Source organism: Aspergillus lentulus (assembly GCF_001445615.1).
Source record: "Aspergillus lentulus DNA, contig: Alt16, strain: IFM 54703, whole genome shotgun sequence".
NCBI lineage: Eukaryota > Fungi > Ascomycota > Eurotiomycetes > Eurotiales > Aspergillaceae > Aspergillus > Aspergillus lentulus.
In genome coordinates, this window is record NW_028322113.1 from 1,783,499 (window position 1) to 1,809,286 (window position 25,788).

General features: G+C 49.5%; 10 protein-coding genes across 10 annotated transcripts; 7 read left to right on the plus strand and 3 right to left on the minus strand.

The window, feature by feature from the left end:
* Positions 1-39: 39 nt before the first annotated feature.
* Positions 40-2,614, minus strand: ALT_8054 (BOD1/SHG1 domain-containing protein; the record flags this gene model as incomplete). The annotated part of the gene is made up of 3 exons (XM_033555954.2): positions 40-1,274; positions 1,345-2,332; positions 2,396-2,614. The coding sequence occupies 3 exons, from the start codon at positions 2,612-2,614 to the stop codon at positions 40-42; spliced, it is 2,442 nt and encodes an 813-aa protein (XP_033411845.2).
* A 415-nt stretch (positions 2,615-3,029) lies between these two features.
* Positions 3,030-3,427, plus strand: ALT_8055 (putative NADH-ubiquinone oxidoreductase 14 kDa subunit; the record flags this gene model as incomplete). The annotated part of the gene is made up of 2 exons (XM_033555955.1): positions 3,030-3,063; positions 3,186-3,427. The coding sequence occupies 2 exons, from the start codon at positions 3,030-3,032 to the stop codon at positions 3,425-3,427; spliced, it is 276 nt and encodes a 91-aa protein (XP_033411846.1).
* A 587-nt stretch (positions 3,428-4,014) lies between these two features.
* On the plus strand, positions 4,015-4,923 carry ALT_8056 (uncharacterized protein; the record flags this gene model as incomplete). The annotated part of the gene is made up of 1 exon (XM_033555956.2): positions 4,015-4,923. The coding sequence occupies one exon, from the start codon at positions 4,015-4,017 to the stop codon at positions 4,921-4,923; it is 909 nt and encodes a 302-aa protein (XP_033411847.2).
* A 177-nt stretch (positions 4,924-5,100) lies between these two features.
* Positions 5,101-6,573, minus strand: ALT_8057 (cation efflux family protein family; the record flags this gene model as incomplete). Its single annotated transcript, XM_033555957.2, has 2 exons — positions 5,101-6,174; positions 6,256-6,573. The coding sequence occupies 2 exons, from the start codon at positions 6,571-6,573 to the stop codon at positions 5,101-5,103; spliced, it is 1,392 nt and encodes a 463-aa protein (XP_033411848.2).
* A 462-nt stretch (positions 6,574-7,035) lies between these two features.
* On the plus strand, positions 7,036-9,444 carry dscA (ubiquitin-protein ligase dscA; the record flags this gene model as incomplete). The annotated part of the gene is made up of 1 exon (XM_033555958.2): positions 7,036-9,444. One exon carries the CDS (start codon positions 7,036-7,038, stop codon positions 9,442-9,444), a length of 2,409 nt encoding a protein of 802 aa, XP_033411849.2.
* A 391-nt stretch (positions 9,445-9,835) lies between these two features.
* On the minus strand, positions 9,836-10,532 carry ALT_8059 (glycine decarboxylase subunit H; the record flags this gene model as incomplete). The annotated part of the gene is made up of 3 exons (XM_033555959.2): positions 9,836-10,155; positions 10,235-10,297; positions 10,388-10,532. The coding sequence occupies 3 exons, from the start codon at positions 10,530-10,532 to the stop codon at positions 9,836-9,838; spliced, it is 528 nt and encodes a 175-aa protein (XP_033411850.1).
* A 298-nt stretch (positions 10,533-10,830) lies between these two features.
* ALT_8060 (mitochondrial 37S ribosomal protein bS6m) lies at positions 10,831-11,370 on the plus strand (the record flags this gene model as incomplete). The annotated part of the gene is made up of 3 exons (XM_033555960.2): positions 10,831-10,854; positions 10,917-10,948; positions 11,061-11,370. The coding sequence occupies 3 exons, from the start codon at positions 10,831-10,833 to the stop codon at positions 11,368-11,370; spliced, it is 366 nt and encodes a 121-aa protein (XP_033411851.2).
* A 637-nt stretch (positions 11,371-12,007) lies between these two features.
* ALT_8061 (acyl-CoA thioesterase) lies at positions 12,008-13,161 on the plus strand (the record flags this gene model as incomplete). Its single annotated transcript, XM_033555961.2, has 2 exons — positions 12,008-12,256; positions 12,313-13,161. 2 exons carry the CDS (start codon positions 12,008-12,010, stop codon positions 13,159-13,161), a joined length of 1,098 nt encoding a protein of 365 aa, XP_033411852.2.
* A 466-nt stretch (positions 13,162-13,627) lies between these two features.
* Positions 13,628-14,983, plus strand: ALT_8062 (GNAT family N-acetyltransferase; the record flags this gene model as incomplete). Its single annotated transcript, XM_089600363.1, has 3 exons — positions 13,628-13,741; positions 13,886-14,422; positions 14,879-14,983. 3 exons carry the CDS (start codon positions 13,628-13,630, stop codon positions 14,981-14,983), a joined length of 756 nt encoding a protein of 251 aa, XP_089455256.1.
* An 8,904-nt stretch (positions 14,984-23,887) lies between these two features.
* ALT_8063 (chitin synthase export chaperone) lies at positions 23,888-25,043 on the plus strand (the record flags this gene model as incomplete). Its single annotated transcript, XM_033555963.1, has 3 exons — positions 23,888-24,125; positions 24,233-24,804; positions 24,858-25,043. 3 exons carry the CDS (start codon positions 23,888-23,890, stop codon positions 25,041-25,043), a joined length of 996 nt encoding a protein of 331 aa, XP_033411854.1.
* Positions 25,044-25,788: the final 745 nt, after the last annotated feature.

The window sequence follows — 25,788 nt, forward strand, 5'->3', positions numbered from 1 at the left end:
TTCATGCAGCGCATACAAGATGTATACTCTTTATTCTCTTCATTTCAACGTGATACTGAGAGTGCCTTCGGTCGACAGCCATTTGATGCTCCTCAAACGTCTTTCACGGGACGGCAGTATTGCCAGTCTTTCATTGCTGTTGATCGTTATTACCATTAGGCTTTTAATCATAGAGGACCAGAATGTAGCGTAGTATACATGATATAGGATGAAATACAGAGGAGATGCTCTCGATAGATCATCACGCTGGACGGAAAGGGATGAGTATCTAACGACTCCTGCTTCTCCTTTGAACGGTGCTAAGTTTCCGTACCCCGCGGTCATCCGCTCCGCGATCAGGAAGCTCCGCGCCTTTATCTTTCCTTTCTTCATTTTCCTTTTCTTTAGATTTATCTTTGTCTTTCTCTCCGTCTCGAGCCTTTTCACGTTCTCGCTCGCTGCCGGGTATGTACCGATCAATCTCCACGAACCCTCGACGATCATCTCGCTCTGGGCGATCTGGAGATCGGACCCGCCTTCGAGGAGATCTGCTCCGATGGCTCGTTGGGGGCACATAGCGGTCGATGTCAAGAGTGCTGGGGGAACGCCGTCGTGAGCGAGATGGCTTTCGAGAGGGATTCGGAACGCGGGACTTGGATCTTCCCCGGTCACCGTTACGGTCTCCTTCTCGGACCTGGCCTCGGTCTTGTTCTTTGTCTCCATCTCGTTGCCGTTCTTGATCACGATTTCGCTCTCTATCTCGGTCTCGAGTCCGATCTTGGTTTCGATCTCTAGCGCGGGAGGCAGAGCGCGATCGTCCGCGTCGAGGTCGTGAACGAGACCGAGAATAGTAACTGCGACGTCGATGATCCCGATCTCGGTCCCGGTCCCGGTCCCTGTCCCTGTCACGCTCTCTATCCCTGTCTCTCTCCCGATCTCGATCTCTGCTGCGATCACGAGTGCGAAGATCACGATCTCGTTCCCGTTCATCCGTTGGGCGCGAGCGATCTCGAGCTCGATCTTTCTCGCGTTCAGCACTGCGATCTCGACCCCTGCTGCGGTCCCTGTCCCGGTCATAACCACGACCAGTTGACCTGCTCCTACTTCTGCGGTTAGGGCGGTAGCTACGGTCGCCATATCGGTTAGCTCTGAAATCCCGTATGGCAACTCTATCATCAGGGTTACGATCACGCGGGCGACTAGAAGCATCACGGGATCGTTCCCGTCGACGATCATCATCAAAGCGAGGCGTGTATCTTCTCCGTGAGCGGCTGCGCTCCCGGCTGCCGTCACGTCTATGCGCGCGATGACGGTCATCAACAGTCGAGTCTCGCCTTCGGCGTTGGTCCACATCGACAGACGGACTTGCGGACTTCAATGGAGTAATGGAATACCTCGATTCTGTTGCGCCTTTTGGTTTAGTCGGCGGGGGCTTGAGGCCGTTCTCGATAGCCTCAGCTTCTTCAAAATCAAATTCCGGTTTCTGGCGCGCCTTAGCGGCAAGTTCCTCGCCTTCTTTAAGCAGCAGTTGGAGAGCGGCCTCTTCCAGCGACTTATCATCCACGGCAACAGGAGGCGGTGGAGGCGGCGGAGGCGCCTGCGTTGGCTCCTTCGGAGTAGCGGACTTTTCTCTCCTCGAATCGCGATATCGCGGTGATCGGTAGCCTATTGAGCGAGCGCGGTCACGGTCGCGCTCTCGATCCCTGTCTCTGTCCCTATCTTTGTCCCTGGTTCGACTGCGATCACGGTCCCTAGATCGATCCCAGTCACGGTATCTTTCGCGCTCTTCCCGTCTCCGGCGCTCATATCTTTCCTGACGTTCCTTTTCTCGTTGCTCTTCAAGTCGCCGTTCCTCTTCCCGCTGACGCTCACGCTCTGCACGTCGCTGCTCCTCGCGCTCTTTCCGTCTTGCCCTTTCTTCCTCCTCCTTTTGGCGTTCGATCTCGCGCTTCTTGCGTTCCTCTTCGGCCTTTCGACGAGCTTCTTGCTCTTCAAGTTCTCTCTGTTTGCGCACCGTCTCCTGCCATTCTCGTTCGCGTATCTCACGTTTAGCTCTTATCTCCGCAGCGAAATCCTCGTCTGTTTTATTGCCGGCTTGCTCCTCTTTCGCAGCGAGCTCGTCTCCGACTTGCTGACGGCGAATGTCCCTGACAGAATTTAAGATAAACTCCAGGTGATTTGAGGCCAGCGCATCAATAAGCTTTTCGGCTTTCTTGTAGACGTCGCTCCGATCGACTGCACCCTCTATCAGGGTCGCGGCTTTTCCTCGTTCACGGGATAGTAGCTCCGGTTCGCGTTCTATTTCCGATTCTGCTAATTCGATCAATAGCTTCGTAAACTCGGCTCTTGCTTCCTACATGATAGATTCGGCAGTTAGAGAGTGTGTCGATAATTCCCAGGTCAATCTGAAACATACTCCGTCATGAAATTCAGCCCAGATTTTCTTGCGCACGTTATCAAAACCTCCTTTCTTCTTAAAAGCATGCAGTAGGTCCTCAATCGCAGTGTGTTGCGCCGCGGTCAATGGCAGCTCTTCCGTCTTGAACTTCTTCCGCTGTAGACTTTCAACATCGAGCAAGGGCCGTTTGACACCAGTGGGTTGGACATCTGACATCTCATCTGGACCAGCCATCATGAGACAATCAAATTAATAATTCGGGAAGCACGTAACCAGGCGCCGCCGAGCGGCATACGAAACTGGTTGGACGAAGTGAAGCGCGTCGCAAATTAATTGTGGTATACCTCCTGTTACAGCGATTCTAAACTATTTCCTGATTCAGTGAAAGTTGGCGCCGAGCTCGGAGGAACGATGATCCGCGGCAGATTGCGAACTGCGGCTCGGTGATTCGGCGGGCCTGGGTAAGAGAGAGGATGAAAGCAACCTCATCTTGAAACGATTGTCCGCTGAACGTGACCCATTGCGTCTCTGTCCAGGCCCGAACCTAGAAGCAATTGTCTTCAGTCAACCACGACGGCTTCTTCGGGTCAACCTTGCTTTAACGACCCCTCCCTATCCCAATCCGCGCAGTCCGCATCTACTACATAACACAATGGTTCACAAAGTCCTCTTCTGGGGCGGCTTCGGTATGTGCCCAGCCGGGAATGATACCTCCTTCAATACCAGGAAACTGGCAATTGGACCCTCCCATATCTGTTGGCATTCGTCAAATCGGCGAAGACCATCTTCTAACATCTCTCTCCGTTAGGCATTGCCGTCCGACTTTGGCAACTCGGCATCGAGATGCGCCCTATTCTCGCCAAGGAATCTCTCTGGGTGTACCCTCTGTTCGCTGGCGTCGGTGGAAGCTTCGGTTATTGGCTACAGGGTGTTGAGGACAGACAGCTCAGGATTCTCGCTCAACGACGGGAAGCGATTCTGGAGAAGCGCCGGAGACGGGACGAACGCGAGGGAACATTGGAGGCAGCCGCTCTAGCTGCAGCATTGTGAAATTACAACGACTGTTTATTGAAAGAGATATGATAGGCAATAACGGGGTTCCGTTTTACTGGATAGAAAGAACGCCCTATTGACTACTTGTACCAAAATGCAGAACGCCTCCTTTTTCCGTGGCTTGTGGCCATTTCTCCACAAAGATGGGACATTAAGATGTGTTTTGAGAACGAGAAAAGGCTTAAGCTAAGACTCATGAGCAAAATCTATCCCAATTACTTTTTCAAGGACTGCAATTGCACACTATTCCTGCAGTTTATAACCTGACACTTCCACTAAAGCACAGCATCAAACTGACATGACTGAATGCCAGGCATTAGGTGGCCATATACATAATTAACAAGCAAATCTTTGTGTTAGTCTGCCTAGTTCCATGATGTTCGGTCCGACCTAGGCCAGTGAATGATACATTCACTGTTGGCTGACCCCCTTAGTGCGATACCTACCCCGGGATTTTGACTCAATCTCTTTCGTAGTCACCAGACTGAACATATGAATGCGAGATTCAGCTGTGATGAACTAATCCGGACTCTCAACTTAGCCTCCTGAAGACCTTTCTCACTGTCCCCAAGCCGGCCGATGACATGCCATTCTTTAATCTTCCTCACCATATCAGAGAGCAGATCTACCGATATTCCCTTGTCATGGGGCGAGTTTTCATTCGTCCTTTCACTACCGTTGAAGTGCTCACGGATCCGAACAGAAAAGACATCTATGGCACGCCCAATCTCGCTCTACTCTGGACCTCAAAGCGCATATACGAAGAGGCAATGCCCATCTACTTGAGCGAAAATGTTTTCTCCCTCGTCCAAGTTGATCTGTTGGCCGCCGTGCGCGCAGAGTATCCGCGTGTTTTCGAGAATCTCAAGAAGGTCCGCAATCTGGAGCTCGTCTTCGACTGTCGGGATTACATTTATCTGGCACAATTTCTGTCGCGGGAGCTACCAGGCGTCATCGCAGCGGTACGGGATGCAAAGGTACCCTCGAAGCACAAGCGCAAGGTGATTGAAGAGCTGGATGGGATGCAGGCCGACTTTGATATTCCCAGGATAGAACAAACCGAGGTAGATTCGGATTCCGAGGAGGAGGTTTCGTCTGAACAAGCGCATGAGATTCATGATCAGCATATCGACAATATGAAGGAGCATCTCTGGGGACGCACAATGAGTTTTGTACGGCAGACCTTCCAACTGTCACGCCTCTATATTGACTTGCGGCACTGTACCTGCAACTGGGGGTGCTGTCGTCTGGCTACGGAAGTGCTGGATTGGGGTTGGTTCCACGTCTGGATTCATGGGATGCCGGATGAGATTCATGTGAGAGGTACCTCAGGACGGGAGAAGAAGCTCATCGCTCGGTTGTTCGATAAGCAGCGATTCCATGCGGGATTGGAAATCGACCAAGTCTTTGATCAGGACAGACTTGAAGATACTGATGACTGGAAGGCGGGCAAATTTGTGTTTCAAAAAGTTCATCAGAGACTCGTTTGCTAGCGAACAATCAAGGGACAGAAAGATATCCCTGGCATCAATGAATTTGAACAATAGTCTAGCGTCAATTATCAGCAGATACGATGATAAATAGTTACATTTATGCACAAGTGGACATGTACCCTTGCTACTGCAAAACAAACCATGTCAGGATATTGACATACATGGAAACCAGTGATATCATGAGTTATCCACTGTAAATTGCAGTGAAACTTCCCATTTCTGACCACCAGTGCCATATCCCCCACCCAGTCGATTCTTAATCAAGCTGGAGATGCGTTCACGTAGTCGTACCAGGTTCTCCTCGGAACCAGACACCCGAAGTTTCAGATTTGCCATACACAAACCATAGTGAACTTGCCAGAACCTCGCATCATCAATCCCAGAAACAGACGGATCTGCTTCAATATCCTTAATCACATCCGAGACCCCCGGACCCGAATAGGACATGAGAAGCATGGATCCCAGGGTTTTAACAAGGCGAACGCCGAGCACACACATGGAGATAGAAATAGTGACGGACAGTAGAACATCAAGCCATTTGTAAAGCTTGATGGACACCAGAGGGAGAAGCAACAGCAGTGTCGAGCATGAAAGGGTGAGGAAATGAGATGGATTGCTAAGGACCGACGGCAGAGACTCAATGTATGCAAAGCGCATGGCCTTGCCTATCCTTGCATGGTTCTTTAAGCCAATTGCAGATACCAGAGTGGATGAGATGGCAAGTACAGCAGTGATGTCTACACTGCCAACAGAGACACGCTCATGAGGATGGGTATGGTGAGGCTCATGGTTGTCGCTCGACTCAAGAAAGTGCTGAAGGTTGTGGGAGATAAGGTCCATGCCCATAAACAGTAGCAGCACGCACATTGCGAACCCAGCAAGTACCTCTGCTCGTTCCAGCCCGAATGGATGGCGAATGGAGGATCGTTTCCACACCTCGAAGTTGCTCAATACATCCACAGCTACGCAGAGCAACGCCCCAAGAGAGTCAAACAGAATCAAATGAGACAGCGCTGTCATAGCCAAGGATCCATGTGCGCTCCAGAGCGTGTATGCGGCAACGAACATATGGCAGACGCTCCACCAGAACCGCGTCTTCTGGTCCTTCGACATGCTAGAACGGCATTCTTTGAGCGTGGGGATAGGTAGCGAATTTGGAAGAGCCAAAGGAGCTCGGGGAGGAGGTTCGAGGAATATTTGATGCGATATACTACTATGTTTATACTTGTGTCCGCGTCGCTGGCCAATGTTCTACAGAAATTCCGCGCAAGACAATTAGCGTTCCAATACAAGGGCAACCAGCCATAAGGTGCAGTTAAAGCAAGCACTTACAGATTTCATTACCGGGCCCTTCGCCATAGTTGTAGTCTGAAAATTGAATGGCCCAGCAGAGCCATTGTCGCTTGCACCACTCTGTGCAGAGCCATCTGTTGGACTTAGTTTGAAGGATGACCTGGTAGGACTCAAACGGTCCCGATCTTCCACGTTCGGTCCATTTTGAGAGAAATGGTGGACCATTGGCGACAACGTATCTTTATCGTACGTTGCAGCGAACCCCCTTTGGGGCTGGCCGTCAGTCACGCTCGTAAGATCATCCGACGGTGGAGTTGGCGTGCGCGGCGGGCGAGGAATGGGAAGGTTCGATGCCATAGCATCTAGTAGAAGAATGTCGACGCCTGCGCCAACAATGTACGACGAGATCTAGTCTGGGTGGTAGAGTAGATTCCCTGGACACGAACACCGGAAGGGATGTTTTAGAACAATGCCGATAGGAGGTTGCTCCAACTCCCAAAGCACACGCACTCCTCCCGACCGATGGTTATCAGGGGAGAGCGGGTAAAGGCGGGGGGGAAGACTGCGGCGGCGGCCTGAGGCCTCGACTCACTCACTCATCGCATCATTGACTCTCGCCTCCACCGGCGTCCGGCATCTCTTGCCATTGATTACAGCTTTAAATCATCATTATCTACTCGACAGGCTTTTTCGCCTGGCCATTACGACGGTCCTGTATAAATGGAAACTCCGTCGTAAACTAGCTATGCGATCAACATAGGCTGTACTCAAAGGAGATTTGAACGGAATCTCCGATGCCTGCATCGCTTCGTGGCATCTATGGATAACCGCGGTTCCTTCTTTTTCCTGCTGATCGTTTTTTATCTTCTTCTCAGCTCGCAGTCTCGTCCGCCATTGCTTGACCAGGATCGAGAGCGGCAGCGGGAAGTAGCAAGGGAACGAGATGCGCTTCGTTTGTTGAATGAATCCAAATATGGGGACTTCGACCCGCCGGGTGATAAATGGCTTCCTTTTGCGGGAACCAGGAAGAACGACAGTTATGCCTGGGGTATTCTCCCGGAAGCTCACGGTAGAGCTCGTCACCAGTTACGATCCGCCATTTCAAATGCTGGGCTGGAACCTCCCAGGTCTCTAGAAGACCCCGACGCTTTACCTTCCCTGAATCTGACTCAGTTGTTACTGCCGGTCTATCGCAATGCGACAGGGAAATTGCGTGGAGATTGGGTTCGCCGCAAGTTGGACAAAGAGTCTCCGAAACTCAACACTACGGCTATCGCTTTGGAGCATGAGTATTTCACCCACGAATTCGGGTTGAACATCACCGGTAGCAGTGGAACTTTCTATTTGGATCTCAGGGAAGGCGGGGGCGAAGAGCTTCGGGTAGATAGCGGCCAAGTTCGAGAGATACGAGCGACATTGGCTGTCGAAAGCAATGACTTCTGGGGAAATACCTGGTATATCTCCTTATTCGGTGTCCATTTCCCAGAGACGGGAGGCATCATCCTGAGTTCAAATAGCGAGAAGTTTGAGGGGTTGTTCGTGCTGCCGCATCTGGCTTTCTCCTCAGACGCGTATGGGCTTTCACATCAGCTTCTCCTCAAGTCGCTCTCTGATGCCTTATCTGAGAAAGAGAATCGCCCTCCGACGCTTTTCCCGTGGTCGTCCCTAATTGGATCGGAGCAGGTAGAATTCCCTGCACCAAAGTGTGAACATATTGTCTACCTGCAACAACATCCAGTCGCTATTCATGACGACCTAGCGGATAAGCCAATGGTTGACCAGATAGAAGAGGAGCTAAGATTCCCAATTGGAGCTCCGGTACCACCTGCGCCGTTAATGGTCATGTCCGCCGTGGTATTCTCTCCGGACTGTGGGTATATCCTCGAGACCAAGGGAACCCCAGACTTCCCTCCGAGCGAAGGCCTCTATCTCACGGGTCCGAAAATTGAAGAGTACGACAAATACAGTGCGCGTCTCGTATTTATCATATGCGGAGTGTTTGCCGCACAAATCACTCTACTTCTGAGACAGATCAAGGAGGCATCGACACCTTCCACCCGGAGCCGTATTAGCTTCTATACAATTGCTCTTATGGCCTTTGGGGATGCTTTTGTTCTTATCTTCATTCTGTTGGAGCTGTATCCGGCGGTGTCATTCTTGGTCATGGCGACGGCGGCCTTTCTCACATTTCTGTCGGTTAGCTACATTGGTATGAAATTCATGATGGAGATCTGGGCTGTCCAAGCGCCCGAACGCAGGGAGCAAGAGCGTCGCTCCAATCCTTCGGCTTCAACTCCGCGCTCAAGAGGCCTACCTCTCCCAGCGACATCGGCCCCGGTAAGAGACACTGGCGCAACACCCATCATATTGACTCCAGATCAAGATCCTCCTGCCGAGGAGGATGATCAACCAACCAACCGTGGCACCATTTCAGCCGCTCAAGAAACTCGCAACGACGTTGGTGCGATGTACGCACGATTCTACTTCGTCCTATTCGTGATGCTCATTATTTCCATATGGTCTTTCCTGTGGCCGAATCGACTAGGAGCCCTATATGCGCGCGCCCTCGCCTTTGCCTATCTGTCGTTCTGGACCCCACAGATTGGCCGCAATATCATGCGCAACTGCCGTAAAGCGCTCCGCTGGGATTTTGTGATCGGACAGAGTATTCTGCGTCTGTTTCCGTTTGTGTATTTTCTAACGGTGCGTGGCAACGTGCTGTTTATACGCCCAGATACAACAACAGCTTTTGCGCTAGCAGGCTGGGTGTGGATTCAGGTCTGGGTCCTGGCGAGTCAGGACATTCTCGGACCGCGGTTCTTCGTCCCTCGAGGCTGGGCACCGCCCGCGTACGACTATCACCCAATTTTGCGCGACGCCGACGAATCTGAGGCAGATCTGGAGTCTGGCGGTGTTCTGCCGATCGGCGCTCTTAGGGCCGAGGATCTTTCCGGCGACGCGAAGGATGAGGACAAGCAGCGGACCAAGGACAGGAAAAAGGCGGTTTTTGATTGTGCGATCTGCATGCAGGAAATCGAGGTACCTGTTCTTGCAGCGCGAGGAGCCGCCGGAGGCAGCAGTGTCACCGAGGGAGCTACAAGTATCCTCAGCCGTCGCACTTATATGGTGACGCCTTGTCGACATATTTTCCACAGCACTTGTCTCGAGAGCTGGATGCGATTGCGACTCCAGTGCCCCATTTGTCGAGAGTCCATCCCTCCTGTATAGATGTATCATAGTGGCCTGTCACGAATAACGCTTTAAGCGCAATTGTACAATGTAATTAGCCTGTACAAATTGAATGGCACCATGAACGATTATTGTCGTATAGGCATTACAGTCAAAGTCTACACAGACTTCAAACAGCGGAAAACAATATCGGACATATTTCATAGGAATATATCAGAATCTGAACACGTTTGCTTCAAATAGAGGCCTTCCTTGTTGAATAAAGACCAGCCACTGGCGGCTCAACAATGATGTCACACATAATACCCATCAATCCGTACAACATTCCAGACCACAAAAAGAGCCGTCATTTAACATCTAATAGACCGGATGAATTATATACCATAATCCAATACCTTCAGGAGCAACAATCGACCGACCGTCATTACAATTAGTGGTCTGCCTCGACGGTCGCCTTGTAGGCGTCCTCATTGAGTAAACCATCCAGCTCCGCAACGTCACTGACCTCGATCTCGGCGATCCAGGCGTCACCTTCCGGGCTCTGGTTGATGAACTTGGCATTGTCCTCGAGAACGCTGTTCCCCTGCACAACCTTTCCAGAGACGGGCGACAGGACGTCCGAGGCCGACTTGACCGACTCAACGGCACCCACGGCCTCACCGGCGCTAACCTCAAGGTCGGCGTCGGGAAGCTCTACAAACACGACATCACCGAGGGACTTGGCAGCGTACTCTGTGATGCCAATCTTAGCTGGTGAGGAATTGGCGTGTTAGTAGCTGTAGAGCGGAAGATTGTAGTTGTCGTGAAGCGACAGGAGTAAAGAACTCACCTGTCTTGCCGTCTTCAGCCAGCTCAATCCACTCGTGAGACTCGGTGTACTTCTTGACTTCCACTGCGTAGCATTATAGACGTTAGTACAATGCCTTGTCTCGAGAATAGCATCTCAATGGCTTCATGAACGCTGAACTGAGTCATTTCTTACAAAAAGGGCTCTGAGAGAAGCTCCTGGCACTTCCCCGCGGGAAACATAGGGCGGGCGAGGCCCTGCGGACGCTGGAAGTCAGAGGAGCCTTCTGAGAAAGCACGCGAGAAGCGAAAGGACGGAGGGATCTGGCGACGGTAGACATTTTGTTTGGGAAGCTAAAAATTAGAGGAAAGAGGAACAATGGCAAGGAGAAGGAGAGTTCTAAGAAGATGGAAATGGATGATGATAAACCCGCCGAGGAGAAATCGCGATTAAATGGAGCTGCGAACTAGCTTTCCGGACTGATAGGCGATGCCAAGACCAGCTGATAAGGAACCGTCTGTTGTCCGCAACGCCGGAAGGGAAAATAGTTAGTCTAGCTGGTGGCCGCTCCCGAAAATCTCCTCCGCTAAACGCCATTCAATCTCCGAAGCGTCGTCCACAAGCACTCCGTCGATGCGATGTTGTATGAACTGATTGCTGTTGTGAGTATATTCCTTGTCGCCTAGTTTCAAACATATCTTCGGCATCGAACTAACGTCCTCAGGTCCGTCCAGGCAGCCTCAACGAGGTCCGGGAGTACGTCTCGCATCCCACCCCGCCCTTCCTTTCGAAAGGGGACAACTATCCCTTATTTCTACATTCGAATGCTCTTTTGGGCAGAGTGGACTGCAAACTAATTGGTGAACAGGATCGCTCGTAATGCCGGCATTCAAGTCCTCCGATCAGGCGGCGTAGTCCGCGGATACACAAACTGGGGCACGTTCCGACTGCCCAAACCCACCACCAAACATCAAGCTCGGTACACCGACGGCCATCACTTCATCATGCGCTTCGATGCTTCAGGCGCTGTTCAGTCCGCCGTCCGCAGAACCCTCAGTCTCGACCCGCGGATGATCCGATTCTCAGTTGTGAAGTTGGGCGACAAGCTTGAGGAGATCAAGGACGTAGAAGGAAAGGTTGAATGGACCAATGCTCGCAAGCTCGCCGATTCGATTTGAATGTGTGCTAGTACCATGGGCTGTCGCGATGGAGTGGGGGATTGACATCGACTTGCGTTGGTTTTTCTGGGATTTGAATGCTGGCATTGCGATATCGTTGTATCATTCATGGGATTGGGACTATCTGTACTATCATACCAACATTGCAGGCGCATAGAGATTGAATTCTTTTTCGACTTGGGACTCCTTATCTCCCTTTTAATTCAGCTTGAGCACTTTGTTCATTGTAGTTTCTTCACGTGACCAGCATATCTCCGATCAATAGCACACAAGGACCCCAGCTTTCAATATGTACCATGTACAGGAGAGCGCACTTGCTCAGTGCTTATAAAACATAGCAATTGTCTCACTTCTAGTTTTACTCTCTTCTATGTCTGATGCTGATGGAGGATGCCGCGTTGACATTAAGCGCATCACTTTTTCCCGAGCAGCCGAGGTTCTTGTACCGGCTGAGGAGATGATCATCTACCTATCGCTTGAAGGACTACATAATTGTGTCCAACCACTACTGTGCTCATGCATACTTCTTGCCGGGATATGATACCCTGTTTGCAAGATACTTCATTGTCTGATCCTGCACCGATCTGCTCTTGTCCTCTAAGTAGAGAACCAACCTACATCACCGCACAGCATCATCATGAGTTCGCAAAAAGATGGGCCTAACAGCTCAGGAAAACTGCCCTTTCGCGCCTCCTTCGTCGAATTAATGGGCCTCAAACGCCTCGACTCGCCCAGCACTCCGGACGCGCCAGAGAAGGTCGAGAGGTTCCAATCTCTCGCGGCACCGTACCCTCCTGGCATGGGCGGAATGGCATTTGGCGGGCACGTCTACGCTCAGTCCGCATATGCAGCGTCGAAAACCGTCGACAAGGGGTTTGTAATACACGTAAGTCCGCCTACCTTGATACACTCGCATGAATCCCCGATTAAATGAACAACCAGGACATGACGGGCACGTTCATTCTACCAGGCCTACTAGACGTCCCGTATGTGTATACAGTTCGCCACACACGAGATGGGAGCATGTACTGTACGCGGGCTGTCGACGCACGACAGAACGGCAAGATCTGCTTCTCGTGTTTGTGCTCGTTCAAGCGCCCTGAGGGACCACAGACCTTCCACCATCAGCCAGCCCCGGCACAGGAGCGCTTCGGGTCGCTTCTTGCCGGGAAGAAGCCAGAGGATCATTTGGCTAGTCCCAGCGTGGATGCGGACTGGTGGATCGAACAGGTTCAGCGGGGGGATATTACTGAGCCAGAGTTTCCGGGGCTTGATGTGAGAAAGGTGGATATGGCGAGCTACAATGCCACGGAGGAGGTGAAGCAGAGCCCGGAAAAGTATCGTCAGTTGACGCTATACGCCCTCAAGGGGTCACCGCAGGACTCAGATGCTGCGTTGAGCAAGCAAGACCTCGAAGCCAGAGACAAGACAGGCGAGTTCGATAACCTCTATGCCTGTGCGCACATGTATGCGAGCGACAAGAACTCGCTCTTATTGATACCACGTGCTTTGGGCCACAAGACCTGGTCTGCAATGGCCAGTTTAACGCTGACGGTGGTCTTCCATCACCATGGTGAAGCGCTGAGGATGATTGACTGGGACGTAGGGCAGGAAGAGAATGGACAGAGTTTGCCCAGGAAATGGTTTATCCAGGAAGGCTGGACGCCTACGTCTGGAGAGAATAGAGCTATCCATGAGAGCTATCTGTGGAGCCCAGAAGGGGTATTGCTCGCCACCAGTTATCAGGATAGCTTGCTCAGGCTGAAGAAACCGGGTCATGGGAAACTATAGAACGATATGTAGATATTATACAGAATTAGTATAATCTCCTATTTATGATTGCAATAAAGTTTCATTCAGATTGCATCGAAAGACCAATAACATAACCAGCTGTCATGATAAGCGACGCTCAACGCCGTCCATGGTCCATGTGGAGATGTTGATCCTGGTGCCCGCGTGGAACTGCCTAGCAGGGCTTAATCCGGTGGGGGACATTTCCGTTACTTGATGAACCACTCTAGATTTAAACTTCATCTGCCCATCTATAATTCGACAATACATCAGGTCATCCTTCTCAAGTCAGCACAGCGAATGTTCATATAGGATTTAATAAGAATCACGGGCAGGGAATATCGGAGCAGAATCGTGTGGTTCACCGAATGTCCAGTATCGAGTCCGAGGTCGTCTCAATATACAACCAAAGCTGATTCCAGACAACCCATAACTGCATAACTACGCCTTATAAACAAGCATCAGAATGGCCATCGAGGTCGTCAACCTCACCGAGGCGGATATTCCCGAAGCGATCGAGGTGATCCAGCACGCGTTTGCCGACGACCCATATTTCAAATGGGTTTTCAATCCAGCCAAGGTATGTAGCCTGGTAATGGAGCACGCAGAAGACACCGTTGAGGTTTCCTGCCAGATCAAGTTGGAGCTAACATGTGCTGTGTCCCGACGCGGTCGAGTCGACGCCGACTTGCGTCCCGCGTCACCTGATATTCGAACCATATAGTTCAATAAACAAAGGAATTATGGTTCTCTTGAAGCACGATGCCGCTGGGGTATCAACAACGCCATCTTCCAGGTCGCCAAAGAGAGCGATGGAAACGACTCCCCCTCTCGCGTGCTCGGTGTCTCATGCTGGCTCCCGCCTCACCCCGCCGCAGAGCCTGAAAGCTGGTACAGCTGGGCGCAAAGCTGGTTGCTGTCTTTCTGGCAGTTCCTGAATAATATGCGCCACATGGGCCGGGGCGGGCTCAACACGCGCCGCTATTGGATCTGGAAGGATCGTCAACGGGAGGCCCAGAGTCAGATCTGGGATGATCCGCAAGGGTACTATTTCTGTAACATCGTGGCGGTCAGTCCGGAGGCTCAGGGAAAGGGGATCGGGAAGAAATTGTTTCAGGCTGTCACTGATCGAGCGGACGAGGAAGGGGTGAAGTGTTATCTGGAAAGCTCAAAAGAGGTGCCCAACGTGGAAATCTATCGGCGGATGGGGTTCGAGATGGCCAAGGCGATGGAGTGCAGGGATGGCGATGATGTGTGCATGGTATGTTTGTTTCCAGGAGGGCTGCTCAGAGTCTTGTTATTATCATTATTAACGTTTTCTTGTAGCTATATTGCATGGTCCGAAATCCAAAGTCCAAGCGTTAAGGAGAGGCAGGCGAGATCTTATTGCTGCAGTGCGGCATTTACGGCAAACGGCACGATCGAGATGCAGAGGGATTATCCTCGAATTGAATTTCGGCAGCCAAGGAGTGTGATTATGAACAAGGTTTGGGGCCAATATGAGCACTGACCAATATGAGCACCGATAACACCTCCTGTTCGTAATATCAAAGTGTAACAACTTGATGAGATGCTCAGAGTAACCTCTGAAAAGCACACAAATCACACCAAGGTCCCCTGTCAGAACTCTGATATATCAATCCATGCACCTTGATCCATAAAGGGCCAATGATCTTCAACGCACATACGCACTCAGACCCAGCTGTTTGCCATGTAGACAAGGACTTCAAACGTCAACTCCTGGTCCCAGGCTCGGAAGGTGCCTGTCGGCTCAGGCCGCCCCACCGTGCTTTGGGATATGTCTACCGGCAACGCCGTCTAATCCAGGCAGCAAGCAGAGGATAGGTGCAGGGAATAAAGTACCTACAGGGTATATAGTACAAGGTCCAGGTTACAGCATTCTAAAAGCACAAGCAATACCGAAGTTTTGGCCCGGACTTTTGAGGACATATTCGCCTAAAGAAACGCACCACTCGACCAGCAAGAAGCGTAAGGTAAGGAGCACTCCGTTGGCAATACTTCACCACCGCTAAATCAATATCCACCGTTCGTCAAACATTCCCAATAACGGAGAATACCCGGCGTCCGGGCCTATCATCGGCCGAAACCTACCTACCGTAAGAGAAATTAGGGCCAATATTGGAACCGCGGGTGGCTGAGCAGAAATCAGGATAGCGCTGTCCCCTCAGTCGGCGTAGATCACTTGTTTCGCGGTCTTCCTTTCCGTCAATGAAGTATCTCGAAGTATCTTGGATCCTCCGGTGGGAGTGGTATTGTCGATATCCGATATCACGTTCAGGATGCGATGCCGCCACTCATTTATCAATGTCTTAAATAGGAAGCTGGGATGGATTTAGTCTTTCCAGGTGATGTTTGGTGTTGACGCGGCAGGTTGTCACGGACTCGATAGTCCTACCATATCCTTAATCAGATGTATACGACAATGCACTTAGCCGCCGTTCATGGGACGAGCTAGCAGAATTAAAGGAGCAGCACGGACATGAAATGATTCAGCTGAGCTGATAGTGGCATGACTCAGCGGCGAAAGGACTACATCGGTTACGGAGTAGTATCTAATATATGGACAAACTAGCCACGAATGACACCAGGAAGCTTGCTAGCCAGTAAGTAGATTCAATTTTACTTATTGCCATCTTCACTCGTATTATGACCTGAACCATGCTTATGGCAATGTTACTACAGTGAAATGATACCTCAAGTGACACCCATATATCCAAAGCTTGGGCAACCTCCGCGAATCTGATTACAAATGCAACACTATCTCAGATATTCATGTACATGAAGTATGAAATAGATGATTCTAATTTCCACAATAGACAACCGACCAGTGGCATTTCATATCTGTACCATTCAACGCCACACATACACACCAATACTTAATTATATGAGCTCAATATAAGAACCTAGTCCAGACCACCCCTGAGCTCGTTGCAAGCTGCCCCGATATGGCATCGCATATGGTCCGTGCGCCGAACCCAGCTGTCACCTTAGGAGAATCGACTCTGGCGAGCTCGAGGACGTCGGAATGATGCATCCCCTGTGCACTGTGCAGAAGCATGATAAGCCAGTGTGGCTAAAGTGGTGTGACATCGAGCCACTAGGTACCTTGGTGGTATTGCAGGCTCCGTGGAGATGAGTAGTATCTGTAAGGTATCCTTCTCCTTTTAAAGTACCTAGCTAGGATTAGGAAGGCGTTGATAACTCATTGACTATACCGAGTACTCCGACCCAAGACCAAGATATTAGCCACATATCACATGAAAATCCCCAACCAGATGACGACATTATCAAAACAACTGTTCAGCCTTTAGCCATCCATAGCTGTAAATTTCAAAGACACCTCGATAGAGCTCCAGTACATTGTAGGGTAGGCAGCACTGTAGGCTATTCCTATAGCCTTCGGGTAAATGCTCCCAAGCCTTTTTACCCGTTGGGACAACCAACCACAACCTATACAGAACTAGGGAGTACGGAACATGAGTCTCAATAGATGAAGGTGACGAAATCAGTCTTGGGTTTTGGCCTTCTATGACGTTTTCGAGACATATCACGTAGATAGATGCTCTCTACGTCTACGTCGCTCCGCTGATCACTATCAATGCAGCAAATCATGTATTCGTAGCTAACCATCACTTATATTCAAGGTACGCAAAGGACAAGGCCATTGCTATACGTATGATGTCAGCACTGTGAATGGACGCATGGACGGTCGATCTGCATCATGTCGCTGGTCAGCTGAAGATGTAGTCAGCGCTACGATCTGATTGTTTCGAGTAAGGCAGTTTACCCACTAGCATGATGAGTGGGTCAGGAACCACTACACTGACTCGTTGGACTATGTAATTTCAAATTGTCCTCTTGTGGTTTGTCCCTAAAGGGGAGAGAGTGGAACTTTCTACGCTCCCTGGTCTATGAGAGTTAATAAACAACAGTCTTAACAAGTTCACGGTCCTGGTGGAAATAGAGGACCGTCAGATAGCGCAGATAGTAAAGTAACGCTGCCATTTAGATCCATTTATTCCCGACACCCTACCGTCTTATATTCCCGTAGCGCGCTCGGCTCGTATATACTCGCTCAGCAGTACCTGATATGTATGCATAATTGCCACGATGCATGCTCGGGCCGAGGGCACGATCCGCCTGAATCGCCGTTCATCTATTTGGGACTTCACATCCATCATCAGAAGCTAAGCCAGTCTAAAAGGTCAGTAAACTTTTTTAGCACCTCTACACAACCCATTCGAACTCGCAACTGCTTCTGATTTGGTGTGCTTTGAGCCCATTAACGAGCCATCCGTTTCGTGGTTTGTTTATCGATCATTGGCCGCAGCGTTTCGGAGTATTAGACCACCTTCCCATCGAATGATTCGTGCATGCCATGTGCTGTCCTGATCGTGAGTTGTATGGATGCGAATGGTTGTCGAGTACGGTGACGTGCCGCTGGGAAAGCGTCCGAGTGCAGTCCTGACGGCGGTTGTGTAACCATGCCTGTCAAGGCTGCAGTGAAAATGTCATGTTTCCATCACTATTCCACATAGCGCTCGAAAGGTCCAGAAGAAAAAAGAGCTAACCTGGAGGAAGATAAGGTACAAACTAGCACTGGTTCTAGCCACACGGAACGGACATACCGAAAGGCTGCCGGCTGTTTATGGTACGGTCTTGTCAAATCACCAGTCGATGCAGGGAAGCTTGAGAATATCTTTGATGATTTGAGGATTGTTGAAAGGCAGTGAAGCAGGGGGCAAATGCAGCAAGGGTCCCCAGTCAGTCTAGATATAATTTATATAATTTCACTTTCCATCCCAACACCCTGGTCGCTTTAGACTGTCGAGCTTCCTGAATGCCGTACCACAGTTGGGCGATGGAACCCAACTCCCTACTACCTCTGGGATCAGTTAATAATGGGAGCCGATTGATTTAATTGGTAGTTTAAGCCTTTTTTTTTTTTTTTTTTTTTTTTTGGGTCGGGGGGGCGTTGACGACGCCGAATTGTCTTCGTTGCTGCACAACTCCGGCTTTCTAACCTTGAGAGGAAAGGGGGAGTACGGCTGTGCTTATCTCTATGGTTTAGTGTTACTATCCTCTGGACGGTATATGCAGACCCGATTGCGAGATGCCGTTTAGTAAAAGAAAAGCGCGGACCTCATCTGGTCCTCAGTAGATGCAGTAGCATATGGGCTTGGCAATGTACCGTCTGGGGTGCAATGCAGGTCTTTGCGTCAATGGTCGAAACGAGAATTAATCGACCTTGATAAGGTATTGGAGGTTGAGAGAAGCGAGAAACATTATTCGAGTTGGTCGGTGCGTGGCTTTTGTTCATTTTCGGTCGTCTTGTATTGCCCCCTCCTCATCTCGAAAGTTCAACTCAAAATGCTTGAAAGATTGCACAAAGAAGCGGGTTTGGAAGAAACGGCATCGGAGACGAGACACAGGCGAACAAAGTAAACTTTGAGGAAAAGGAAAAGTCCGGGGGCTGACCCCGCCTAACGGCCAAGGCGTGTTTGATCATCTTCGGAGACGGAGTACCTGCCAGCCAACGAGTCTTATAATTCGCTGCACTGCCTGCCGATATCGTTGGAGCGTCGCAGGTTGTCCAAACCTATCCCTTTGATTTATTAGGCCCGAGGAATCAAAAGGTGACACAATCGATTGCTAGAAAACTGCATGTCGCGTACAGCCAGCATGTGAATATGACTGTGGTCTGTGTTGTAGAACAGGAAAGCCCCGGAGCAGCGAGTGCAGACGGTCAGCAAAGTATGGTGGTATCTAGTTGCGATATGGCAGTAATCGAGACATTCGCTTTTGTGGGCGTCGCTCCAATTCAAGGGAACCAGCGAGGAGGAGTAAGTTGAGGTGGGAGGGGGAAAAGAAACTTGACAGAATAATAATAATAAAAGAAAACAGAAAAGAAAAATAAAAAAGAAGAAAAAAGAAAAAGGGAGATTCATGCAAGAAAATCCATTCGCGGTAGGTATACATGACAAGAACGCCAACACCCACCAATTCCTCCCCGTGTACAGTTAGTTCTCCGAGCGCCTTTCCATGCCAAAAAACCAATTCCGAATTATACACGCATATCTGCCATTTGCTTCGCAAACAAGAAGATTTTATATCACGGGGAAAAGATATCCGAGAATTGAGGTGATCCCTAATCTGTAGGAAGTAGATCGCACAGTGAATTCGTAGTCATTATTGTGACTCTGCGAGTCACAGTCGAGATATTTCAAAAGACGAAATACCCCGCGTTGATAATTGTTCCATCTCGCAAGGCTCTTTTCTGTAGAAGACCTTGTCAACAGAGGGTCGGCAACTCCAGACAGAGTATAGAAGCGGTGCGCCGTTTCAGGACGACCATCTAGCAGTCTCTGGTCGTAGCTGCCGAAAGTTGGATGCATGGACATGCAAATGATCGGAGCTCAACGAGGACAGAGGCGGCATTTCCCCACGACTACAATGAATCTGTCATGAGGGCTGTCCGGACACTTGTTCTCCTTAGCTCCGTCGACCGATGTGCGGATGAAATGTTGTGATGGTGCTTGGCAAGTGCTGTAGATATAGTAGTTCTTGAAATAATTGCACATTGTGGCCGCATGCAACAAGAAGCGAATATAAGGAATTTGAAAGGATTGGAGATCACTGTTGAAACTGCAGAAGGTGAAGAGTCCAAATTATACAGCAGATACACTGCGGGATAGGTAGTACTGAAAGACCCCAAAGTGGATTGAAGATTGATTCCCCAATTGTGGTTTGATGTCTGAAGAGAAATGCGAAGAAGCAACAGGGAGCCCTCCCGGACGACGTGAGGAAACTATAAAGATATATGTCGCCTTTCGTAGTGGGCTGTTGCAAGGTGAGGATTGCCGTGTCTTGATACAGGTGCATCTGTTGACTGGGGCCCCCATCACAAGCCAGATGCACCAGGGTTAGGCAAGAAAATTCATATCGAATAATTTAGATGAAAGTCGATAATAATGCTCTTGCTAATGCCAGACACTACTAGGACTAAGGGAATGGTAAAGGAAAGTTAGAAAACATGAAAAATAAAATAAACTAATAGTGCAAATTGTAAAATAATAACAGAAGCAGATATAGACGCCGAACGGTTGAGAGAAATTCAAGCTCAAAGGGTATTAACAAAACAGGCAAAAGCTCCAGGAACCACTCGGGCTCCTTCTTTCTAGCTGCCGATTATGGGTTCTCCCTGAAAGTTATTCCAGGCTACTAAGCCTACCGTCCTCTTACCAGCCTACCTGGATCTAACATATACACGCAATGCAATCTCATTGCGTAGCATCGTGAATGGGTCTGTTTGGAAAGTCTCCTCCCATGTCGCAGAATGCGGCCCCGGCCTGTTGTCGGCTTAATCGGAGCGGTACAAGGCCTCACAGGAGCGACGACAGGAATCGGGTGGAGGGTTCATAAACTCTGTTCCCCAGTCATTTTCTAAGGGAGTAGTGTTGGGGAATAGCCTCACCATGACACCCGAGATTCATGAGTGACTGCTTCGTCGTTAACGGCTTAAATGGGAGATCGACACGGTCCCTCGCAGCCGTTGATGCTTCACCCGCACGTGGCGCTAGCTAGGATCTTCCATGCATACGCAATTACGATGTCATAGAGATCAGGATAATGCCAGGCTGGCACGAAAGAGCAAGATCCATTGGATTAGGCAGTAGGGCCGGAGTATGTTAGCTGATGAGTCGTCCATCATTGCCGACCCCGACACGGGATTTCCCAGGCATACCAAGCAGAGGGGAGTTGAATCTCGAACAGTGACAGGCTAGCCGCCTAGCAGGCTGTTTCGTGTTGACAACAACTGGCGCGGAGATATTACGCTTGGTTATCACCTGGCCTCTGATCCACGAGAGAAAAATGGACCCCCTCTAGTCAATTAGGGCGATCAAATATCGATGTGGAACTGTGGGTAATGCACTCCGAAAATACCGAAATACCGGATGTTACTGTTGTTTTAGCACATTTTAGCGAGCAAGCCATCGTGCATCATGGTGGGCAGATGGGCGAAAGTCAAAAATGATACGGAGTCGAAGCCCCATCTCAGCCATTATCGCGGCGCAAAAATTCCGGTCTGAGACGCTTGGTTTTGCCCTGCAAGTGTGACATATGTGCTTGTATGCATGTGTCAATTAATGAGGATCAATTAAGAGCGCTGAAAGGCTTCTCCTTTTCGAAGTTCGAAGGACGAGCATTTTAGCGGACGTCATTTCCACCTTCCCAGGATGTATGTCTAGATCGCGTATCACTATCGTGTGATTGGCTCTAGGAATAATTCATTCGAGAAGGTAACCAATGGGTTGAGTCATAATCCTATTTAAATTGGAAAGAAATGAGCATATGAAGGACCCTTGGAGCTCGTTCTGGAACCTGCGAAGCCTAACAGAAATACTAAAATGCAGTCAAATAGACTTGGCGGTACGCTCCGCCCCAAGGAAGAGACAATCGTCGCAAATTCACGGTACTTCGATTCGCCATGTCTCTTTTTTGGGTCCGAGTCTTTACCTTTGTGCATGACGAAGATTCGAAGCCGCAATAGTAATAACGAGGCCTAGTCTAGGTCCTATTCTCTTTCCCGTTCTGTCGTATCCGAGAAAAGTGTCCCATATTTCCACAGCCACAATAAAAGTTTGAAGATTACCTGCTTCCCCCTGGTCAAGAGAATGTGATTGATGCAAGCCACGAAGGCTTGCTAGAATGCCGTTGGCCCCCCGATCGTGCCAAGGCTTGAGCTGCTGGCAGCCTGAGAGACCAGGGACAGGGGGATTTTCATACCGCCAAGGAACCTTGGATGCAGGAAATAATTATGTTATTGTCATCGGAAATGATGACGGTAATAATGATAATGAGACAAAGGACTCTGTTGTCCAGGAACTCTTTAGAAGCTGTACCTAATTTTGCATTGTGCAGGATGCACACGACGAACCCACGCGATGGTGAGACATGGTGTATATTGGTGTTAGACTTAACTGCAACTTTGTACCGGAGTACTGGCATCTTGCGGAAAAGTTAAGGACTCCACTCTCCACGCCTTAGACGGAGTTCGGCCGGGTGTCGTCACAACTCTTTGCCCAGAATTGCCTGACGCTCAGTCTGGATATCGGATGATTGAAGAGCGGATAATTCATCCCGTTTTTCACATGCAAAAGTGAAACCGAAAGCTTGTCAATATCACAGATCGATCGATATTTTCTCTTAATGATGCAAGACTAGTCGACAGGTTTCAGCGCGTATGGTGCCATGCCATTTTTACATAACGAAATAAGGATCTGACTTGAAGCCTTCTGCCTAGCAGGTAAGATTATGAACAAGGGTTCAAGATGGTCCGTGGCATTATGGACAGTGGTCGGTCTACCCTTGCAGGAAGAGGGAAAAAATAACAAGGATCCTAATAATTCTTCCACCGGGATCGTAAGTACCTCTTCATACCCTGGTGTGATTGAGCTGCCGTCCAAGGCAACTCTTTTAAGGGGTCAAATCGATGTACCTTTTGCGAGTCATCATGAAGCCGGAATTCCTGATGGCTTGCTCCCAGCCTCACATTGAGGTGGGGTGATCCGGTTTTCGGACATCTTCCAAAGTTCAAACTTTGGAAGTTCAAGAGTTCCTGAACTTCTCCGTCCCTACAGGTGGAGCCCGAGGGAACATTCTTCTCAAGCTTTTAGTGCAATCGCTGAGACTCTAGCCGTTTGATCATCGCGGACTCACGATTTGGAGGAACCGACTGGTTCATCGTACTGAGAGACACGATAATACACAAATACTTTCCGCAATCTGGAATCAGTGTTCCCCAAATACTAATGGAAAAGGGAACACCAGTGAGATGACCTATGAAGCCTGGTTCCTGGGCTAGTCAAACTTTAACCCCTGCGATTTTGTGAGGCGGGCAGCAATTTGTTCTGGGCGCTTCAGTCCACCATTACTCCGTACAGAAGGTGGTGAGACACGAGAAGATGGATCAAGTCATCTAACTCAATTTTCGATTTCAATCTGTGCAGCCTCAATCATTATGGAAGCGTCCACCTACCGTACAGATTTCAGAGGGGTGAGCGAGGCTTACCATGGTAACATTATTATTATGACGGTTATACAGCTCCCTCTGGTAGGTGATAATCGGGATGGGTCTTGGCTGGGCTGCTGCTTCTGGGCGCTTGTCGGAGTCTCGAAGAGATCTGGATACACCGGGGCGCTAGCTATAAAAAGCTAGCTTGTCTTAAGCTCACTTTAGAAATAAAGCTAACCACTTCTGGCATACGACAGGTCGACAGCAACCTGGAGATACGCTATTCTCAAAATAGAAACCATACAAGCCCATTCCCGATCTGGCCTTAGCGGACCCCGTGATAATCGCGGCTCTGGACACGGAAAGTCAGAAACACAAAGGAAATCCCCTCATCCCACCGTCGCGGGTCTGATCGTCGCCCGACTACGACTCGAGGAAGAGTCATCATACCGTTCTGACTTTCGCTAACTCCTGATGATCTGGACTGGGGCTCGCGGTCGTTTGTTAAACGCTTGAAATCGCCTTGAGGTTGTAAACAGAAGGGGGTTTGGACGCCAGCATTTTCCAGGTCCGCCCAGCCATCGCTGTGGAGACAATCTTTGAACGCCGCTCTTTTCGGTATCAACACACCATCGGAGGACTCGCCAGACTTTCGTTTTCTTCATTTTAAGTTCTAATCATTTCATCAAAATGGGATTCGGGCAATTCGACTCGATATGCCAAAAGGCAGCGCTCCCCCTTTGCTCGTTGGTGGGCCCTTCGTCCTCGATATCAGGGTCCACTGGTATCATTCCGAACTGCTATGCGCGGAATATCGAGTTGGCAAACACCATCATTTTTGAAGGCGCTGCGTCCTTCGTTCATATCATCGCTCTAGCAATGACGGTAATCATGATTCTGCATGTCAGGTCCAAATTCACCGCAGTTGGTGAGTCCGAACCTGGACCCCTTCCACTGGTCGCGTGTCAAGTTCCTGCTTGAAACCGCATGTTTTATCGATGTTTCAAAAGCCACGCTAACTCTGTGAACTATCAGGCCGTAAAGAGATCATTACATTCTTCTACATCTACATGGCGCTGACTATCTGCTCATTGGTCATTGACGCCGGAGTGGTTCCCCCTCGAAGTGGTCCTTTCCCCTACTTTGTGGCCGTGCAGAACGGCCTATCCTCTGCATTATGCACCTGTCTGCTCATCAATGGATTCGTCGGTTTCCAACTCTACGAAGATGGCACTTTTCTGTCAGTCTGGCTCATACGACTGACGTCCGCGGTTATGTTTGTCGTCTCATTTCTGATCTCGCTGTTGACTTTCAAATCCTGGGGCGGCATGAGCCCCACGAACACCATCGCTCTGTTTGTGGTGCTATACATCCTCAATGCGATCAGCCTCGCGATCTATCTCGTCATGCAACTCCTCTTGGTGATGAATACCCTCGAAGACCGCTGGCCGCTGGGGCACATCGCTTTTGGGGTTATTGTCTTCATTTGCGGACAGGTGCTTTTGTACGGATTCAGCGATACGATCTGTGACAATGTACAGCACTATCTGGATGGTCTCTTCTTCGCTACGTTCTGTAACCTACTCGCCGTCATGATGGTCTACAAGGTAAGTTCCATCCTTTCTTTTTCCACATCGAGCAATGTTGACCGGTCTTGTAGTTCTGGGATTACATCACAAAAGAAGACCTCGAGTTCTCGGTGGGCATTAAACCTAATACCTGGGAAGTCAAAGAACTTCTTCCCGAGGAGGACCGTCGAACGACCGTCTATCAAGACTCTCACTCGGAGTATGCCGGGAGCATGTATCATCACCGTGCTTCCACTTATGGCGGTCACAATTATTGACCTGGTTCTTAATCATCCTTTTTTTGATATACATGATGTTCTAATTTTGTCTTGGGCACTTTTGACTTCTCTTCTGAGTCTCATATTTCGATCAGCCGGGTCTCATGCATCGAGACTCACCGGTGGATATTACATGCATTAGCCATCACATTAAGCATTACATTTGTGGACATTATGTTTTACCATATCCATGCTCCATACATGTCAACAGTATTCGTTCAAAGTTTGCAGGGATGTTTTACTTTTAGTGCAGCGCTGTATTTTTCGGGGAGGGGAAAGCATGAGAACCTTGTTGTCTAATAAAGCTGCACCGATCCTTTATCATTTACCAAGTTACAGAAATACCCCGATGTATGCTGCATCCAGCCCATGATATTCTATGCTGGCTTTCCTGATTATCCGATCCTGCTATTGAATGAATAGCGTTCTTTGCTCTATTGTGTCATTTAATCGATACCAGTTGGAGCGTCCATTTGAACTTGGTCATTTCAACAGACACGCGCCACCATTTTAGTGGAAAGCTAAATCTGTGACTGCCACTGCAGATAAATCCTTCGTTGACAGCATACGGAGCATACTCGGAGGGTTCTTAAACAGTGTCATTTCTATTGGAGTACTGCAGGGCGGATAGACGGAAAATGTCTCCGCTAGGAAGAATAGGGCAGGTCCAAAAGAAGGCACGGTTACATTCATCGTCACATTTTCTCAACTGAGCGTAGCTCAAATCTGACCGTGTGAATCCAAA